The sequence below is a fragment of the Pseudophryne corroboree genome, chromosome 3 (genome assembly GCF_028390025.1).
Source record: "Pseudophryne corroboree isolate aPseCor3 chromosome 3, aPseCor3.hap2, whole genome shotgun sequence".
NCBI lineage: Eukaryota > Metazoa > Chordata > Amphibia > Anura > Myobatrachidae > Pseudophryne > Pseudophryne corroboree.
In genome coordinates this window covers 347416946-347438405 of record NC_086446.1, presented here as the reverse complement: position 1 = coordinate 347438405, position 21460 = coordinate 347416946, and the positions used below count along the sequence as shown (strand labels likewise).

The following is a 21460-nucleotide window of genomic DNA, read 5'->3' as shown; positions in this document are numbered from 1 at the left end:
TAAACACTTGAGAAGTATATACCTGGATTCATAGCCACCAAGATTACTCAACACTTGACTAGCACTTATCTTTAGGAAACATAGCAGACTTCCAAGAAAGAATGATTGTTCTAAAAACATCTTTAAGGTGTCTTACATATGTGCACGTGGGAGAGATAGCTCAGGTTCTTGGCATGTACTATATATGTATTCCAGAGCCAGATTTAGGGCCTTATTCATTATTGTTGCATTTTGCAGATTTTCTGCCCAGTGCGCATGCGCAGCGCCTGTTCTGTGCTTTCACGGGCCTGGTAATTCAATCGCATCGCACTGACGCAAATGCCTATGCACGACTGACAGGCAGAGGTGTTTGCAGGGCGGTTGGGGGCAGCGACGCGGCATTGCAGGGGCATGATGTCGAAAACAGGGGCGGGTCTGGGCTATTTTTGGGGCAGCTGCGTGACATCACACATGACCGATGCGATGGGTAAGATGGTGGTGGTCCGACTGTCTTTGCAGCCAGGCTGCGCAGGCAGGGGGCTACCATTCGCATGCAGGGTCTGCAATGCGATCGCAATTGCATTGCAATTACATCACTGGCGACAATGTGCATGCTGGATGGCCTTGCCCTGTGCTGGACGCTCCCCAGCATGCGAGTCCTAGCAGTTGCAGTTTTGCTAAATTATCAAAACTGCAACTGAAGCTGAAAAAGGTCCTTAGTGTAGCAGAAGTTCTACCTAAATCAAACGGATGAACTCTCCAGAACAGAAATGCTCCCGTGGCAGTGATGTCTCTGCTTGCTGTGGATTTTTGCACCCCCAATACTTGTGCCACCACAGCAAATAACGATGTCTATGCATGACATGTTTCAGGCATGGGGTCGTGGGGGGTGTAAAAAGTCATTTTAAATAAATAAAAAAATTTGTCTTGTATGAGCTGAACCAATATTCAGCCCACTGATTCAGTCAAATAACATCACTGAAACCTGAGATACAAATGGGGTAATTCAGACCTGATCGCTAGGGTGCGTTTTTTGCATCCCTGCGATCAGGTAGTCGCCGCCTACAGGGGGAGGGTATTAGATGTGTGCAGGTGTGCGATTGCATTTTTAGCAGAACTGCATAAACATCAGTTTGTGCAGTTTCTGCTCAGCCCAGGACTTACTCTTCCAGTGTGATGATCGGGGCCGGAGCTGACGTCAGAAATCCTCCCTCCAAACGCCTGGTCCCTCCAGCATTTTCCCGGACACTTCTCTAAAACAGTCAGTTGACACCCACAAACGGCCTCTTCCTGTCAGTCACCTTGTGACCGCCTGTGTGATCACTTTTTTCGCACCATCCCGTTGCTATGAACCGAAGTCCGGTGCAGTCATCCGACGCGCCGGAGAATTGCGGTGCATACGCATGTGTAGTACAGACCCGATCGCCCGCTGTGCAAAAACGCACAGTAGCGATCAGGTCTGAATTACCCCCAATGTGACTGTCCATAAAATAGACATATTCATTTTCGTAACAAAATCAGAGGTTGCGCTTAGTACATGTGTTCCTTTGTGATTAAAACAAAAGGCCATTTCTTATACTTGTTTCTCTCTCTGTGACAGTTATGTATCTGAATTTAGCCAGATTATTGCACTGTTTATACATCAACACAGGTGTCATTTTTTTTGTCTAGGGATACAAATGGCACATCTAACACCTCTGTGACAAGTTATCAGAGGTGAGAGGCCCTTAATGTTGTTAGGCAATATAATCAGGCAGTAGAAAATGCCAGGGGCACACAGGGTTATGCAGACATGGGAATTACAGTTGTAAGACCAGCAATAATAGTCCCAGTTTAGGCTGGTGTTTACTCAGATGACAATGACAGCCAGCAATAATTGCAGCAGTGATTGAACTGCAAGGGCTTACTTTGGTGGCCGGCCTGCAGGGTGACATGCCCAGAGAATACACACTCATGCCATCGCTTCTACCATAGCAGATTGTTCCTTTGGTGATATTTTTAGAATTCAGAGAATTCTGTTCCAAAAAAACCAAGAGGAGCCGCTTGCTTCATGCTGAACAATACGTTCTGTTTAGCTCCATTAACTGAAACGCTGCAATTACAGTGTATTGCTGGGCCTTTGCTTGACTAAAGTGCTTGAACACTGCAATTCTCCAATACTGGAGATCTGCAGATTTTAGGGTTATTTTTTATATTTACAAATATGAGCAAATTACCATCTGCCCACAGAAACCTCATGTAAACACAGGGAAAATATAAAAATGGCACACAGATGGGGCCCTGATGAGGATTGAACCCGGCATTGTGATGCAGAAATGCTAACCACGGTGACACTATGGCCCTGAGATAGATAGAAGATATGTGTTGCCTGAATAGCTGAAAGCTCAGGGTCTGTGACTGTTACAGTGACATACTATATCATGTTGTAGTATAAAATTATTTATGACAGGCACATAGGGCAAGATGTACTAACCAATGCTTCTGCGATGCGATACATCCCGCCACTTACTACATACATACTAATCGCATATGTACTTACAAATGCGATTAGTATAACTAAGGACTGCTCTCCCAAAAAGATCTGTTCTTTGCGGTGTGTGGACTTCCTTGTTTAGAACTTGACGTGGTGGCCGCGGGGGGTGCTGGGGATCCCTCCCTCTCCTGGGGAGTTGTGAAAGGAAGCTCATAGGCTTCTATTGGGTAACGCCACCCAGAGATGATGTTATCCACCAGCTCCATTCTGGAGCTTGGTACATATGGAAATGTGGTAAAACCACCGAAAACTGGATTTTCTAGGGTTTTTATTGCATTTTAGACTTTAATAATCAATTTAATATGTGCCTGTCTTATCTTAGCTAAACTAACTAATTTCTCTATTTATCATTGAGATCACCGTTTATGTTTTATTCATCATCTCACCTATGTCTAGGTAACTCCAAGCAGGGTTTGCGCTGTAAGATGTGTAAGATCGGGGTCCATCTGTGGTGTTCAGAGGAGGTATCACACCAACAATGTCTGGGGAAGATGGTAAGACATAGTCATTATCAACACTCACAAATGCTTTCCTTTATATCATTTCTTAAGCCCTAGTATTGGTCATTTATGATGTCTACTTAATGCATATAGCAAAATGCCTTTGTCTTACACTGTTTCCCCTAGTGCCCCTGAAGGCCCATTGAGGTCTTTCAGGAGAACCCTCTGTAAACTAGATACACACTTATGTGTGTGGAAATGCAGGAAAATCTGAAGAAGCCCATTGCACAAAATGTCACTTCAAGGTTCAACCACCAATCACTTTAGAACCACCGTTAACTTAACCATTACAGTAAGAAGACTGGAGGACTGTTATTATTACATACAACTTTTATATACTGTAGTTGAAGCTTGTTTTACATTTGGCATCTTATGTGCTCATAAAATGTGGAACAATCCAACTGGAACGAAAAAAAGGCTGGTGCATATATATAATTTTTTTGCAGGGTGGAAATGGCCATGTGTCCCCCTGTACAAAAAAGTATGTTGCTAAACTGTATCCTCTCTGTTCCTATATCTCATTTCAATAATCTCATGCTATAATTATGACTCACATTTTGCACTGATACACAAAGCTAAACACACTAGTGTGCCCACATCAAACTTTGCAAAGACTACCCTCACTCCCAACTTCATCCTATCATTGATTTAAAATTCTGTTCTCAGGCAACTGTTGCCATCTTGCTCCATAAACCTATTCACTTTAGCACAAATCGTGGTGCAAAACACTTGCAAAGGTGGCTTTGTTCTCTGCCCTGGATGTTTTGCATTTCCTAAATTACCTCCTTTGATTCTGTGCATAATGCTCCCTCACCATATAATGCTCTCTTGTTCAGTTATATTTCTCCTAATAACTCTGTTATGCCTCAGTTGACTGTTTCACAGTCCCCAACACACACTGAACAAACCTCTCATTGTATTTCATTCTCCTTATCTTCTGTTTACTGATCAGGTTCCTCTACTATTTTATTTCTAGTCCACATCTTTTAGACGGAATTTCAGTTCTCCGCTACTAATCAATGAGCCTCATTCCAGCCCCAAGGAGTCACCAGTACCTGGTAAGACATAAAAGATCACCACTGGATATTTGCAAACTGTGATGCGTTGTGATTTGTCAAAATCAATTATAATTGTCATTTTTTTACATGAAATCACAGATCAGAAATGTAGACAAATTACTGCTCATTAAAAAAAAAAAAAAAAAAAAAATTCCCCCTGAGCTCTGAGTTTCTGTTTGTTTATTGGAAACAGAATTTTCTCTTCAGGAGGCTCCTAAAATAAAATGCAACTTAAAGTCCAGTGGAGTTTTCTGAGGACTCCCAGTATCTTGTCCCTGAAAAGCTTGTTGAAATTGTGTTTGCTCAAGCAGAAAATTGCTACTTGACCATAAAAGGCTACTTTCGTTGAAAGTGCTACAGGGTTTTTTTTATATCCAGCAATGGTCACAGACACATGCTTTCTGTTTTTCTTTTAGTTGCTGTCTATTTTTAGGTGTCAATGCTCTGAATTTTATAGAAATATTATATTCAAAGACATACTGGTCAAACAAAAATGGGACTTTTTCAAAGCAGGTTTACTTGTACAAGATTGGTGGACTCCCACCAAGAACCAGTAGTTGGTGTAGAACAGGGTTTATTAATTCCAATTGTCAAGTAACCTCAACAAGTTATAATTTGATGAGCTTCCCCATCCCAATAAATTAGGTCATTATTGAACTACTGACATAAACTAATTAACCCATGCATGATTATAGCATGTATAAAAACATGATAACACACAGCGTTAATCAGTTTTTAGATAAGGAAGACATTTTTATTTTTGTGATTAAAGGGTTTCTTCAGGATAACTAACAGGCCCCGTACACATGCAGAGTGGCTTGCTTCCGCTTGTCTACGATAACAGGCACATTCTTATTAATGGCCTGATGGAGCCACCTAGTATCCAGTAAACTTTGAAACTGAAATTTTCAAGGTTTGGCTGCAGGAACTTACACCATCTTCAGAAGGCATTTCTTCATGAAGTCCCGATGCTTTCTATGATAAAGATGGTCCGGGTTGCGAAGAGGGATCCGATCAGCCCTGCATCCCTTGCGGCAGTGTGCATGCATGAACTCAGGTCACTGCCAGGTCAGTTCCAGCAATGTAAACTTCCACCACTACCAATTAGTGGTGGAATCATCCATTCGTAGGCATAGCGGGAATGGCTGCTTTCCGGAGCAGCCATCCCAGCACCGGAGTAATATTGAATTGCCATGGTATTTTAGTATCCACTGCCACAACTTGCAGCACGTTGGATACTTACTTAACAATGCTGAATAGGCCCCCAAATCTATTTATATGTATGAGTATAATAAGAGTATTTTTCCTTTAGATACAGTTTAAGTTAAAGCCTACCTTGGCATGCAGAAAATTAAGGGTCCTAATCTTGAAGCCCGTTGCTTGAAATTCCCGAACAAAAAGTCTGTACAACTTTGCAGATTTTAAAATTCATCTACGTTTTGGAAATGTGTCTTTGGCATTATCTGCTACAACTCTATAGTTATATATGTACAGCTTTATCATGGTCTGTCTTTCTCTCTTGCTCATCAGTTTACTATCTGTCCCTCCTTTTCCTAATAGCTGCTGGTCCTAGAGGTAAGGTTGATCCTGTGTATGAGGCATTGCGCTATGGAACCTCTCTAGCCCATTTAAATCGTTCCACATGTAGCAGTGTGTCCGAGTCACCCACCCGCAGCCTGGTAAGTGAGAGGTACAGCACATGCACATCTACCTGAGAGAATTGCGTCTTGTGAAAGCCAGACATGAAATAGACACAGATGTATCTGAAGCCTAATACTGAGCAGAGCTTTTGCTAGTATCAGATAACTATACATATATGTGTTACTTGCAGAGTGAGAAGGAGGAGAGACCTGATGACCCAGAGGGCAGCATCCAAAGCAGCGAGGACAGTCCAAGCCACCCAGGTGAGCATCCCACTGCATTCTCTCTCCTTCTCACTGTCCTTATCCTGCCCCTACATCTCTCAACTCTGTTGTTCCTCACTATCATCTTATCTGTCGCTTTCCCTCTTACTCCCAGTGTTCTCTGCAGATGAGGTCGTCATAAGTGAAGATACACATAGTATGTCGGTGAGTGATTGACAGGTGGGGGTTATGGATATTTTGATTTTGTGGAACTAACCTGCATGTCTCTGTGTGCACAGAGTTCATTGTCAGGCGGCAGGACTAGGAAGGAAATCTCTCCTATGTACTGCTATGTGGCTCTATATAAGTTTCTGCCTCAAGAGATCAATGATCTTCCACTGCAGTGAGTACCAGCTATTGTGTCCCTATAACATGCAATGTAACTGCAGCATGCCCATCCTACATACCATGTTCTGTTCTGCTCTATACAAGACCATGCATCGATAAGATATTATTCTAGTATTCAGACATTTAACATAATACCCTATGCACACGCCTACCACTTACTTAGTTATGAGTACAGACTGTATTAGCATTGCTATCTAAATGTCTTAGCTCCTTGTATGTATGTTATTACCATCTTGTCTTATCACTGTTTTGTTCCAATTGTATAGCGCAACACAATATGCTGGCGCAATATAAAATAATTGTTACAAATAAATAAATGTCACACAAACTGACACACATATGATAACCACTTTCCCACATAACCCATGTTATTGCTGGGTCGACCTGGGTTGCGCTTCAGTGTAAAAGGGTCCCTGACAATAAGACCCAGTTCGACTGACCCGGCAATCCAACCCAGGTAGCAAGCAGGATTACAGTGCAGTGTAAGCAGGGCCGGTTCTTGCCCTTGTGGCGCCCCGGGCAAAAGTTAGGGGTGTGGCTTAATGTGGGGGCGTGATCAGTCACGCCCCCATTTGTAGCGCCGCTGAAAGGAAATTAAAAAAAACAAAAAACAAAGTATACTTACTATACCCCGCTCCTGATTTCAGACCTGCAGACCTCCCCCCGACGCCGCTCTTCTCCTCGGATCTATGGGAGAGAAGTCAGTCATGACGTCTCCCCCATAGCACAGCATCGGCACTAGAGGTCAATTATGACCCCTAGCGTCTGTGCTACAATGCTGTGCGGTGCGCGATGACGTCACCGCGCACCGCACAGCAAAGGTCCCCTCCATGAAGGGAAACTAGACGCGTAGCGTCTTGTTCCCTTCTCACAGCGGGGGGAGGCACAGCGCGGGGGCAATGCTGGGGGGCAATCTGCACAGTGGCAGATCTTGCCATGGTGCGGCGCCCTCCGGAAGGCGGCGCCCCGGGCAAAAGTCCTGCTTGCCCGTGGCAAGATCCGCCACTGAGTGTAAGTGGGTGACCCGGTTTCCCGTTAAGAGCCTATGGCGAGCCAGCTAACTGGTGCTTGGATATGATGTCATCTCCAAGCACCGCAGAGAGAAGCACTGGCAATAACCTGGGTCCAGCCAGGGAGTAGAATGACATAGTAGTTCTCACCGAGTACATCCCTTAGCAGTGCTCATCCACTGCCGGACTCTCAAGAGCGTATTGCACTCTGACACTCTCTGTGACTACAGTCACAATGATGGTGAATATACCCAGGGAGCGGGTCACTTCCAGGTATGGGGAGGGGCGAAGCACCAGTCAGCAGTGCAGCATGAGCATACCTGTACATTTTCTGTGGTACCGTAGCTGCACTGCATGGTCTATCCTGGCAGTCTGGATCACAGCTTACAAAGAGCTTTGTATGGAGAGGTATCTAGACTAGTGACTGCCTGTCCAGCTGTGTTGAGACTACAAGTCCCAGCACACCTTGTCAACTGGATTTGCTGGGACACGTAGTGCCATCACACCTAGAGAGGGGTTTTTAACTGTATGTTTGTGTGCATATATCCCCTCGGTGTCCCTGTCTGCACCCTCCTTGTAATTCCCCCTCAGTGTCCCTGCCCGCACCATCCCTGTAACTGCCCCCTCAGTGACCCTGCCCATACACTCCTGTAATTCCCCCTCAGTGACACTGCCCATACACTCCTGTAATTCCCCCTTAGTGTCCCTGCCCGCACCATCCCTGTAACTGCCCCCTCAGTTACCCTACCCATATACTCCTGTAATTCCCTCTTAGTGTCCCTGCCTACATCCTTCCCATAATTCCCTCTCAGTGTCCCTACCCGCACCCTAATCGTAATTCCCCCTCAGTGTCCCTGCCTGCACAGTCCTCAAAATTCAACCTCAGTCTCCCTGTCTGCACCCTCCCTGTATTTCCATCTCAGTGTCCCTGCCCGCACCCTCATCATAATTCCTCCTCAGTGTCCCTGTCTTCACCCCTCCCTGTACTTCATCCTCAGTGTTCCTAACCTCAGCCTCCCTGTGACTCCCCCCTCAGTGTCCCTGCCCGCACACTCCTGTAATTCCCTCTCAGTGTCCCTTCCCGCACCCTCCCTGTAATTGCCCCTCAGTGTCCTTGACCTTAGCCTCCCTGTAGCCCCTCCCTCTCATTTTCCCTACCCAAACCCTCCCTGTAAATCTCCCTTAGTGTCTCTGACCTCAGCCTCCCTGTGACTCCCCCCTCAGCGTCCCTGCCCACACCCTCCCTGTAATTGCCCTTCAGTGTCCCTGACCTCAGCCTATCTGTAACCCCCCCTCTGGGTGGGGGACGCCAGTCACTTACTTTGCCAGGGGCGCTCAGAGCCCTAGATACACCCCTGCTCCCAACTGTCCAGATTTTGGCGAACAGTCACGTTTTTCACGGTCTGACCCGCTGTCCCACCCACAGGTCGCAGTGTCCAGTAGGTGGGGGGGGGGGGGCAGTTGGGAGATCCACCCGTCACTCGCTGCTCTGATCAGAGCAGCGGTGAATAGATGCTGTGAGCATGCGCACAGCGTCTATTCCTGGCAGAGAGGGACACGGGGCATGACCAGCAGCTCTCTCAGTGCTGTTCATGACCCCATAATGACGCGCATATAACCTGTAATAATAACGGGTGGTCTTCAGTATGCCGGCGGTCGGGCCCCACGGCGACCAGCATACCGGCGCCGGGAGCCCGACAGCCGGCATACCGACACTTATTCTCCCTCGTGGGGGTCCACGACCCCCCTGGAGGGAGAATAAAATAGTGTGGCGCGCGTAGCGCGCCACCGTGCCCGTAGCGTGGCGAGCGCAGCGAGCCCGCAAGGGGCTCATTTGCGCTCGCCACACTGTCGGTAAGCCGGCGGCCGACCTCCCGGCGCCGGTATGCTGGTCGCCGGGAGGCCGGCCGCCGGCAGATCGTAGTGAACCCATAATAACACATCATCACTGGACCAACATTCTGTCTTTTCTACATATACCTGTCTGTGTTTTATATATTACTTAGTCTATGTTATTAGTCCATTTTATTTATTTCAATCCAACCATAGTTACTCCCCATGTCCACCATTATATCTTCTTTGTATGGCTCCGTTTAAATTTACATTGCATTTTTGTTTGATTATTAATAATGGCCAATCTCTGCTGAACACCAATACTGTGTGCAGTACTATATAAAAAAGGGGTGAAGGACAGTGTAAGGGACACTTACTAGAGGTCGATTTATTTGAAGAAAATAAATAAATAAATGATGTTGTGTTTCCAGGGCTGAAACACACATCTACTAACATTTTTATATAAAACAATCATGTTAGTAAATTTGCCCATGAATCACAACATTGATTAAAATCATTTATTTTTTATATAATCGATTTGAAATTGGTAGGAAACCCCCCCCCCCCAGATATTTAGTAGATATACCCTCTTCTCCTCATCTCTTTGTGTGCCCAATGTCTGTTTATTTGATTGTCTTCTTATCTTAAATCTACTCTCTTCATCATATATTATTCAATTTATGACTTAGTTTGGCTTCTCCACATTCCTTTGTATGTCTTTGTTTGCCTATATATATATAAATGATAATAGTAATATTTTCCTCTATATTTCTGTAATTCTCCTATCTTCACTATATGCCCCTTGCTCTCCATCCCTCCCTCCCTCCTGTTCTCCTCCTCCTCCTCCCCCCACAGAACCGGTGACAGAGTTATGGTGATAGATGACTCAAGTGAGGATTGGTGGAAGGTGAGAAATCCAGATTTCATGGTCTCAGCAGGTAGAGGCAGGAGAGAGAAATACCGTAAACAAGTGATAATAGAGTAGAGAATGGCAGATCTTTGATTCTGTATCTGGGTACAGCACTAGGAATACTAATCAGAAATAGGTGATAGAGAGGTGTGAAACAATAAGTTTGGACAGAGATTAAAGAGAGATGAGAAGATAGTTTATTGGGTTTCAATCCTACACATGTGTGAGCATGTAATTATTCATGAATGACCCCTCCCCACAGTATACTGCTGGCTGTCAGCATTACTCCATATATGTCATTGTCACAGGCTCCATGCCCTCCTGTCAGTGTGGGTAGATGAGTCAGGGTCGGATCTAGACTTTTCTTTTAGGGGGGGCGGTTTACGGTTTAATCTTGACCCCTCCCCTCTCCAGTCCCGACTCCTCCCCTCTCTCGTCTTGACTCCACCCCTCTCATCTTGACCCCTCCCATCTTGACTCCTCCCCTCTCCCGTCCAAATTCATCCATCACACAAATAGGTATAATTGCAGGTAAAGGATTTGTTAGTGGATGTTAGGTATAATAATCACTTCTACAACACATCAAAGCAAAGTTGCCCAATATGACATCTATCCAAATCCCTCCTTATGTTCATCATAATGTATGACACGTCATGTACAATTGTGATACCTACAGTATAAAAAGTTATAATCCCCTAATATTGGGGTATAGCAAAAGAAAATTAAATATAAACAAAATGTCTGGAGTAATTATTTGCAGCTATTTCTCATCTTAATATGAGGTACTGATATAGAGACAGTCAATCATCAAGGTTTATATGTCAACGTCGTTATGAAATACAGTATTATCATAAACCTTGATGATTGACTGAATCTATATAAGCGCATTATATTAAAATGAGAAACAGTAACAATGTGATAATACCTATAATTCCTTTCTTTGGGATACTAGCAACTTTTATGGATACAAATGGTAACAACTGGCATTTTATGTGTTACTGAACCAGGAAGGGAAGACACATTATAATACCCTGTTATATTATTATAATAAGGGGAACTGCTGAATAGTACCAAGGGGATTTTAGGCACAGAGTCTTGGGGGGTTAGACCAATTATTTGATAATCCCACACAGTACTCAACACTTGCCAACCCTAATAGATGAATTCCACATTTGTAATTGTCCAATAATGGAGTTTGAGACTAACCAGGATTAAGTGAGAGTACGTAATACTCGCAGGAGTTCACCTGTAGATTAAAATCCCTTTTGCATCTATGTGCCACATAGGTTTGGGAAATCCCCCCACCACCCTTTTTTTTCCAGAAAAATGTTGCAAGTATACCATAGTTATCTGATTGATACAATTAATTTAAGGAATTATAGGTATTATCACATTGTTGTATAGAATTTAGCCAGTGCTACTGCATATGTAGGTTGTTCATAAATATACCACTTCAGATACAGCAGATGTCATACTTCTTATTAGGCTCATTCAGCTATCTCCAATGAAAGGGATAAGCAAATATAGTGAAGTACTGTTTAATAATTGTAAATTTCAGCCAAACCTGAGCCTGCACCAGTGGGAGAACCCAGGACTTGCACTGTTTCAAGTGCATTCTGAACTGCTTAAATAACAGTTCATGTCTAGCTGGAATTGTCAAAATTTGGCCACTTGGAAATACATGTGATCTGTGTGGAGTTTATATGTTTTCGTTTTTCTCATATTAAATCTTACAATTATTAAACAGTGTTTCACTATAATTGCTTATCTCTTACATTTTGGGTATATCTGAATGAGCCTAATAAGAAGTATACTGTGAGATATGACATCTGCTGTATCTGAAGTGGTATATTTATGAATGACCTACATACTGTATGCAGTAGCGCTGGATAACTTCTATTCAACCTTTTTTGGCACATATTTGGTGAAGATGTGAGGATACCTTTAAGTAAAATATTGAGCTCACCGAGCTGCTTTTTTTCTGCTTGTGCGCACTGCTAGGATTGTCTATTTTATAAATCTATTATCAGATTGTTAATGTTTCTCATGTTAATATGAGGTGCTGATATAGAATAAGTCAATCATAATTAATCCAGGCATTCTGCTTTAATTTAATATTTTTTTGTTATACCCCAATATTAGGGAATTACAACTTTGTATACTGTAGGTATCACAACTGTACATGATGTGTCATAAATTATGATGAACATATAGATGGTATAATAGAGGGCCATCAAAATACGGCATTTGTGGCAACAGTAGTGACAAGACATTTGGCATAATTCAAACTTGATCGTAGCCGTGCAGCTACGATCAGTTACTCAGACATGCGGGGGGGGGGGGGGGGGGGACCCAGCACAAGGCTAGTCCGCCCCGCATGTCTGACTCCCCACCGTACAAGTTCAAAACCATCGCACAGCGGCAATGCTTTTGTACTTGATGAGTAGCTCCCTACCAGCGCAGCTCCTGGGCACAGGCAGGGAGCTACTGGTCACTGACCGGGTCACAGCGGCTGCGTGTGACGTCACGCAGCAGCCTGCCCCCCGCACGGTCCGGGCACACCTGCGTTGCCTGGACCGCACCCCTAAAAAGGCAGCAAAACGCCACCGGCCCGCACCCTCCTGCCCAGCGTCCGCCTCTGCCTGGCAGGGCTGAGATGGCCGTCGGCTGTCTGCCATGCACCAGCGTATATGTGCAGTTCAAACCTGAACGGCTGCTGTGAGAAAATGCACAGCAGCCGATCAGGTCTGAATTAGGCCCCTTGTCTGTAATGACATCAGTTATAAGAGAGTGAGGCTCCCGAGGACGCACCATATCAAGCAATTGAAATATTTCTAGGGATTTGGATAGATGTTATATTGGGAGACTTTGATTTGATGTGTTGTAGAAGTGATTATTATACCAAACACCCACTAACAAATCCTTTACCTGCTTATCTTGCAATATATCCCTACCAGCTATTAGGGTGCCATTTATAATCAAGGGATCTCTCCCACTGATATATAAACTGATGCACATTATAGGACCAATGCTATACAGGAACTTGAAGACGTTAATACTCATTTGTGAGGCTATAGTGAGGGCACCTTGTAGGGGAATTACACGGTGAGGACAATTCCGAGTTGATACCTTGTAGAAGGAGTATGGTGTTATGAGAAAGTAACCAAATAGAGGACAGATTAGCATACACCATATTTCTTGTATAGCATTTTTATGCACATTTTCTGTACTTTTACACGCATCTCTCTATTATTTTAGTATTTCACTGACAGGACATGATATGTAATGTTTAATATTATGAAATACAAGGAATATTTTAAAACCTATAAGTGCATCTACTACAGACATCCTCTGTTCTACTGTATCGCACATATGTGAGACTCAACCTGTAATACCCTGCCTAGGGAATATGGCAAGAAGATCTCTTACTGGCTGGTTCCTCTGCAACAGGCTGGTAAGATGGTCCCTTTTCCACAGGCTGGTCAATGGCACAGATTGGCAGGAAAGTCCCTCTGGCTGGTCTCTGGGTGCAGGAATGCAGCATGCTCTCAGTGTGGAAAAAAGTAAACACACTATAGTATACTGTTTGTATTAGCCCACTAGCCTGTCTTATAAGTGAAGCCACGCCCCCAACACACAGCCACACTTCCTGGATCTGTTATCAGCAAGGAGACGCTGGGGAGATGAAAGCAGTCTCAATCAACAAACTATGTTGATTGATTAACTGCCGTGCAGGCCAAAAGGGTGAGTGAGGAGGAAGGGGCACCCGCTGTGAGCTGCTGCGACTCACACCACTGACTATAGCTGACTGACTATAGCTGACGGCCAGCTGAGATAGGAAGGGGTTAAGGAGCAGGACTTCACAGACAGATTGTCTGTAGGCAGAAGTGTGCTAGGGGGGGCGATCGCCCCCACCGCCCCCCTCTGTATCCGTGCCTGAGATGAGTGAGGTCACACTGTGATAAACACAACAGGAGGTCACTGAAAGATGAAAGAAGTGCTGGTACAGAGAGGAGTAAGGGAAATATACAGAGAAATATGACGTGCTTAAGAAGAGTACAAATACAATATTCCTGCAAGTCTATTACAGCTATATTGGCGGAAATACTTGCAATGGGTACAGTATGGATAGTAATGGAGGTGGAAGTCATAGGATTTATATTTGTTGCAGGGAAAATGTGGTGACCGAACTGGCTTCTTCCCTGCAAACTTTGTGCAGCGGGTGCGGCTGGGAGAGACTGTGTGGAAGAGCACAATGGCTTTCCAGGGAGTCAAGGAGCAGGGACAACTAAGTCTGAAAGAAGGACAAGTGAGTATATGTCTTCAGTGATGGAAGCAAGCAGGAATACAGTTCTAAAAGGTTACTGGCTGAATCAAAGTTTTAAGAATAGGTCCAATTTTGGGTCTCTTTGTGATTTTTAAGTCTAACACTGTAAACAGCAGTATTTGGAGCTGACTGGGGTTATACAGACACATGTCTACGCCATTGCATAGTACCAGAAATACACTTTGGGCTTCAGAGTAGGGCTGTTTTCCTTTACTGACAGACCAGGATGGGTTTTTAAAGAACTCACTCCCCAGAGCGCAGGTATGAAGTGTATGACACAGAATCATTTACATCAACTGGGACATCGTACAGGAAAGAGCCTAGGGGGTCATTCTGAGTTGATTGCTCGCTAGCAACTTTTTGCAGCGCTGCGATCAGCTTAAAACTCAGCAAAACTATGCATGCGTACGCACCGCAATGCGCAGGCGCGTCGTACGGGTACAAAGGGGATTGGTGCTGGGTGATGGATTTAACGAAGAATCCATTCGCACAGTCGATAGCAAGGTGATTGACAGAAAGAGGGTGTTTATGGGTGTCAACTGACCATTTTCTGGGAGTGTTTGGGAAAATGCAGGCGTGTCCAAGCGTTTGCAGGGTGGGTGTCTGACGTCGATTCCGGGACCAAAAAGACTGGAGTGATCGCAGCGGCTGAGTAAATCCAGAGCTACTTAGAAACTGCACAAACTGTTTTTGTATCGCTCGGCTGCAAAGGCGTTCGCACACTTGCAAAGCGAAAATACACTTCCCCATAGGCGGCGACTATCTGATCGCAGCACTGCAAAAAGTTGCTAGCGAGAGATCAACTTGGAATGACCCTTCAAGGTGACATGTTTCCTTATTAGGCTAAGCCATTGATGTCCTTTGGCTGGAGGATCAGCTATCTACTCCCTCATCACAGCATGACCAGTGCAGACTATTAATAGCATTATCTTGATAATACCCTTCACTCACAGGTAAAGGGAACATGGCAATTAGCTTTCACTTTGGCAAGAGGCCAGATAGTATTTCTGCTATACTCAATGGGATACCAATAAAGTCAGTAATTTATTCATTCCTTTCTCCACAACCTAATTTCACTGTGACACTGCCTTTTCTTGACAATGCAGAGCTACCATGTCCCCATCTCACCTTCCTTGGGTATAGAGCTGAACTGAAAAGTAACTAGAGACTGCTTAATGGGTAGGCCAGAAATATTGGAAACTACTCCCACATGGTAGGGCTAAATGACAAGGATACCCACCTGTGAAAGATCTGCTGTTTATTCATCAAACGTGACACACTAACACAACCGTCACAATCATGTCGCTTTTTGTGATTATGGGCTCACAAGTCCCATCCACTGTCTAAAATCTGGCAATGGCTCATGACTATGTTGCAGTATACTATATTTGAATAGCTGCAAAAATTGTATTTTGTACAGATCTCTAAAGTAATATAAAGTGTGCTCAGTCATATGCCAAAACATAAAGTGAAGATTCTACAGGTGGTCTTCTGAATGGTACTAATTACCCATTAGCAAATCTACTAATCTCACTGCTGATAATCATAACGTTACAGCTCTATAGAACTTCTCACTTTCCACCCTTAACTCTTTGTATTGCTTCTCTCTTCTTAAAAATTTACATATTTTAAGCTGCTGCGTCACTCTCTCCCTCTAGTAAATTTTTACTCTCTCCTTTTCCTTAGGTCTGTGTGGGAGTTGGAAAGGTGGAGTCTGAAGGTTTTGTTAAAGTGTCCAGTGGGAAAAAGAAGGGCCTGGTGCCTCAAGACTGCTTGGTTGAGATCTGAGGGGCTGTACTTGCCCTGGCACAGATGCACACTTCACCCTGAGAATGATTGAGCTCAGAGACTCCAGAACTACAAGCGATAAGCAATAAGAGATCCAGGAGGCTCTGAAAACCACTAGGCAAAGTGGTAATACTGAGAGAACCCAACTCCCACCTAAGAACCCTGACAGTGACATCTTATTGCAGAACCTATAAATGCTGCATCAAGTCTCTTCCACTCTGTATATAATATATATAACTACAAATATGTAAATGCATATTCTGCCACCGGGTGTCTGTGACATCATCACTCAGGGCAAACCTATTCAGGTAAAGCCACTCAGTGACCTCATGCCAGGGCTTGTATGTCACCAAAATCAGTTTTTGATTAACCCAACCCTGCAAGTCCACTGCAGGACCATATATCTCTCCCAGTGAACAACACTTCAGGAGTTGGGTAATTGTCACAGTCACATCATCTCATCTCCTCTATTTAGAATTAAGCAGAGTGAATACATCAGCATTTATATACCTCTTTAACAGATGTGTCATGAGTGTACAGATGAAAGAGAGCAAAAGGTGCAGACTCAACAGAAGAATTGTTGCAAGTAGCTATTTAATGACATGCTATGTGCATTTTTAATGTAACAGATATGAAATATTCATTTTTTCTGTGTCTTTCACAATACCTATGATCTGATACCTTTAGAAGAAAAAAAAAAAAAAACAAGCAGAGCTCATAAATAGAAGAAGAAAGCACAGGGTGTTATATACAATAAAGGATGCAGATTTTTTTTTTTTTTTACATTCTGGAAATTGATAGCATGCCAAAGCTTGTAAAAAGAAAAGAGAGTGTGTGTTTATAACAAGAGCATGGGGAGCAGTCATTTATCAAGTCGAAAGAGAACGGAGTCGCTTTCAAGAGTAAAGGAAAGGAGGCCGCTTCTTCCAAAGACAGATGAGAGCATAGTAAGGGTACAGTATTTTCAAAGAATAGGCTGCATCAGTTTATGACAACAGCTAATTACAGCTTTTTCAAGAGAGTAGGGTGCACAGAATGTAGTATTACTTTATAAAGAGCGATCAGGGCACAGCTTTTTAGAGAGAATGAACAGGATAAGGTGTTGCTATTTACAGAAATAACAGCAAAAAAAAAAAAAAGGCACAGGGTGCAGATATTTACAGAGAAGAAAAGGTGCACATTTCAGAGAGTAAGCAGGGCTTATCAATAAGCATGACATTGCCTTTAGGAGCGCAAGAAGGCCATAGCTCGAAACGCAGAGAGATAAAAGTCATAATCGTTTATGGAGAGCTTAGTACAAGAGATATAAGTGTGCCCATCCGCGCCTATTCTCTTTTTCCACTGCTCATCCTCTCATCATGTGTGTATATATATATATATATATATATATATATATATTTATAAATCTGTGTGTACGACGTCCACCCCCACATCCAGCCTCCGGGCTATTCTATGTCCTTTGCTCTGCCTGCACCATTTCTGTCCTACGCAGTACAAACTTCACAGGAACCTCTGGCAGCTACAGTAGCTCTATTATTACCCTTTCAGCGCTGAACAAGAGTTCTAATAATGGTGTAAATATACTCCGGTGTTTAAATATCTGTGAAAGTTGTCATTAAGATAATGTGTGTCAAATATATAAGTGTATGAAATATGTCCCTTACATAGCAGGCCTATAGCGAACTGCACTTTTCATGCTTCTCTCTATTCTTTATTATTACTGTGTCACACATTGAGATCTGATGAATAATTCATTTGTCTTCTCCCACAAATATTTTCCAGCTCTCTTGTACAATGTCACCTGTTAATTCTCATTTTCTCTCTTTGCTGTGTCCTTCAATTGTCCTTTGTTCTTCCCTTTTCTTCTCCTATACTATTTATTTGCCTTTTCCTTTTTGTTTTAATTTCTGAATCTAATTTAGTTGATCTGCAATCTTATATTATTTTCCAATTATTTTCTCAGTACATTTTTCCTGACCATGGTTATTTAGGGGCCGACTTATCCCCATTCACATCTTAGGATGCGGATGGGATGTGATAAAAAAGACCCAATCAGCAATGCGAAAATTGATTACTTTGCATGGATGTATCAATTATCGCATGCAGGGACACCCCAATCTAGCATGCGCCACCACCACATCGACACCCCCTTCCCTGTCGTGACTGCCCCCCTTCCCCCACGCCACGGACCTCAACCGGTGTTCATACTCACCAAAACCAGGGGATCATTGAGTTGAGCTCCTGGACAGCTGCTGGTCATCGGGGCTACCTGCTGCTGTGATCTCCGGTGCTGTAAAGTGAGCTGCCATTTTGCAGCATCACTTAATTGCACCAGGAATCACAGAAGCAGCAGAGAGCCGCGGATCACAGGTCCCTCAGTAAGTGAGTATGTTTATTTATTTATTTTGTCAGCTTGTGTGTGCTTATCACTCGTCTCACTGCAGTGTTGTTGTTGTTTTTTTTTTTATTAAATCTGGTCAGATCGCATTTCCCATTATAAGAATGGGAAATGCAATCTTGCTTATTAAAAAAAGTGAATTAGAGTGTTTGGAGCAGTTTTTCATGAAAACTGCTTCAAAATCCCTTTACAGGTTGAGTATCCCATATCCAAATATTCAGAAATACGGAATATTCCGAAATACGGACTTTTTTGAGTGAGATAGTGAAACCTTTGTTTTTTGATGGCTCAATATACAAACTTTTTTTAATACACAAAGTTATTAAAAATATTGTATTAAATAACCCCCAGGCTGTGTGTATAAGGTGTATATGAAACATAAATGAATTGTGTGAATGTACACACGCTTTGTTTAATGCACAAAGTTATAAAAAATATTGTCTAAAATGACCTTCAGGCTGTGTGTATAAGGTGTATATGTAACATAAATGCATTCTGTGCTTACATTTAGCTCCTTATGGTATGCAATTATTCCAAAATACGGAAAAATTCGATATCCAAAATACCTCTGGTCCCAAGCATTTTGGATAAGGGATACTCAACCTGTAATACATTCAGGTGATACTAAAATAATGTGAAGTCAATTTTTTTTTAAAATAAATATGCCCCTTAGTGTTTTCCTGCCTATTGCTTGCTCCATCAGTCCGTTTTCTAGACCCTTCACACACTCTTTAATTTCACCAATCACATTTTACCTATTCCTTCTGTCATTTATCCCTCATTTGTTTTCAGGGGTGAAAAACACCCCAAGTCCCGGCGCCAATAATCAATTAAATATTGATTAATAATTAATTAAGTTCAACATCAGCTGCAACCACTAGAGGATTCGCAAGATCCCCAAAACCACAAAAGTAAAAACAGTGTATTGCGCTAGATGTATTAATTTATAATTTATCAAGTGTCTGCTTTGACTTCACACAAACAATAGGGAACTTGCTATAAATTATAGAATTTAATAAAAATGAAATTTATTATACACACATACATACATTTAATACTATATTCTAAGATCAAATATTTCCACCTCCTTGACAGAGAACACTCTGACCGCAATAATTAATTGAGCTGAAATAGCAACACTGTATTATAAAGTCTTTAAACAGACCTGCCAGGGCTGTTAGTAAAGTGCTACAATAGTGCAACAATAGCCAGTGTCTGAACAGTTGTAACAAGGTTTCTCCTTTCCTACTGCTACTGGCGTCCCAGTGCAGAGGATTCAGCTGTGATAATAATTACCCGAACCTGCGGGAAATGTCCGTTGTTACAGCAAAGTTCACGGAGAGCGTCCTTGTAATATGCACAACATTAAGCACTGCCGCTGATATGTGTAATACGGACCTCCTCGCTATGCTGGCGGGCAGGTGCTGCACTCGGTTACCGCTCAGATAGAGACCGCTGGCTGGAGCACTCCAGCTGGTACCCTCGGTCAGGTAGTGTCTGCTGATGTTGTATCCCTCATTTGTTACTCATTTTATTCATTCCTTTAATCCAAATGTCACACACCATTCAGATTAAGTTCGGTACATAGGGGGGAATTCAATTATCCTTGCTAAATTTTCTTGCGCAAATAAAACAAATCTGGGGTATTATTGCAATTTTTGCCTGATGATTAAATAAATTATTTAATTATATCCCAAATTGTTCTTATGTAAATTTTAATATATTCTTGCGAAAACACAAAGGGCCGGATGTAATGCGGGATGCCGGCCAAACTCTGGCATTTTTTTTAAAGGGGCAATCATGTACAAGCCATAGTTTAGAGAATTCGAATTCGGGCGCTATTACATTTGGCTCATAGGATCCCGGATGAGTTCCTGGACCTATGTGTTTTTGCAGTGATCAGGGACTTATTTCGCCTCCTGTAAGGCAGAAAAAATCCCAGATGACTGGCTGGCATCGAGGATGATTGAATAGCTTGGGGGGGGGGGGGGGGACTGGGGAATTTCGACCCGGTTTGACCCTTTCACCCAGACGAAATACCCGTGTTGATCTGCAAATTACCGGGTAGAAATTCTTGACAGGTAATTTGCTGCTCTGTGTGAAAGGGAGGTCAGGCAGAGACCGGCAAAATGACCCAGCACTGAAATGCCAGGTAAAAACTGGTATTTCTGTCTGAAAAGGGTATCAGTGACCTCACATTTCTTTTTTCTTCTTTTTTTTAGGGTTTATTTACTAAAATGCTTTTTTCTATGAGTAATGATGTTGCCTCTAGCAATTGATCAGAGTCTACCTATTTTCTTCTAGAAAGTGCTAGATAAATAATAAGTAGCAGCTAATTTGTTGCTATGGGCAACATCTCCACTTCTATAAATCTGCACTTTAGTAAATATAGCCCTTATTCTCTCAGCTCTCTCTGTCCATGCAGGTTTCTCTCTATGGTTCTTTTTTCCCTATCCCTTCCACCATTAATCAATAGTTGACTCTATTCTTCTTTGCTTATCACTGGCTCGCTTATCTTTTCCCTATTCACTTTGTCCTATATCATGGCTGATTTACATCCCTTTCCCATCCTCTCTACTCTTTTCTTATTCTCTCATTCATGTATCTGGATTACATTACCGTCTACTTTAACTCACTTGAATTATCATTCACTTTTCTCATTCAACTCTCTCTTCCTCTCATGTCCTGATTTTCAGTCTCTCTTTCCCTCCTATCTCCGATTCCTCTTCTTTCTCAGTCCGCTCTGTTGCCCACATTCATTCCGCTCCATTTCTTAGTCTTGTCCTTAGGGCCTGTAATGCTTTTTAATGCCAAATTCTATCTTGCCCTTACTGCATTGTATTGCAGCACTGGGTACTTTTCCCCTTGGTTT

The 21460-nt window shown here is 43.0% G+C and overlaps 1 protein-coding gene and 1 long non-coding RNA gene across 2 annotated transcripts in view; one reads left to right on the top strand and one right to left on the bottom strand.

Annotated features, from left to right (window-relative positions):
- The window catches only part of STAC2 (SH3 and cysteine rich domain 2), a 70638-nt gene extending 51373 nt beyond the window's left edge, over nt 1-19265 (top strand). Inside the window, exons 3-11 of the mRNA XM_063959721.1 lie at nt 2909-3006; nt 3989-4070; nt 5631-5749; nt 5902-5974; nt 6090-6139; nt 6214-6317; nt 10021-10072; nt 14247-14384; nt 16089-19265. Coding sequence (XP_063815791.1) covers nt 2909-3006; nt 3989-4070; nt 5631-5749; nt 5902-5974; nt 6090-6139; nt 6214-6317; nt 10021-10072; nt 14247-14384; nt 16089-16190 — 818 coding nt within the window. The 3' untranslated portion in view covers nt 16191-19265. The remainder of the gene's footprint in view (nt 1-2908; nt 3007-3988; nt 4071-5630; nt 5750-5901; nt 5975-6089; nt 6140-6213; nt 6318-10020; nt 10073-14246; nt 14385-16088) is intronic.
- The window catches only part of LOC135055534 (uncharacterized), a 51049-nt gene continuing 32412 nt past the window's right edge, over nt 2824-21460 (bottom strand). Inside the window, exons 3-4 of the long non-coding RNA XR_010243768.1 lie at nt 3921-4067; nt 2824-2994 (exon numbers count right to left, since the gene is read on the bottom strand). This is a non-coding gene — a long non-coding RNA (uncharacterized LOC135055534). The remainder of the gene's footprint in view (nt 2995-3920; nt 4068-21460) is intronic.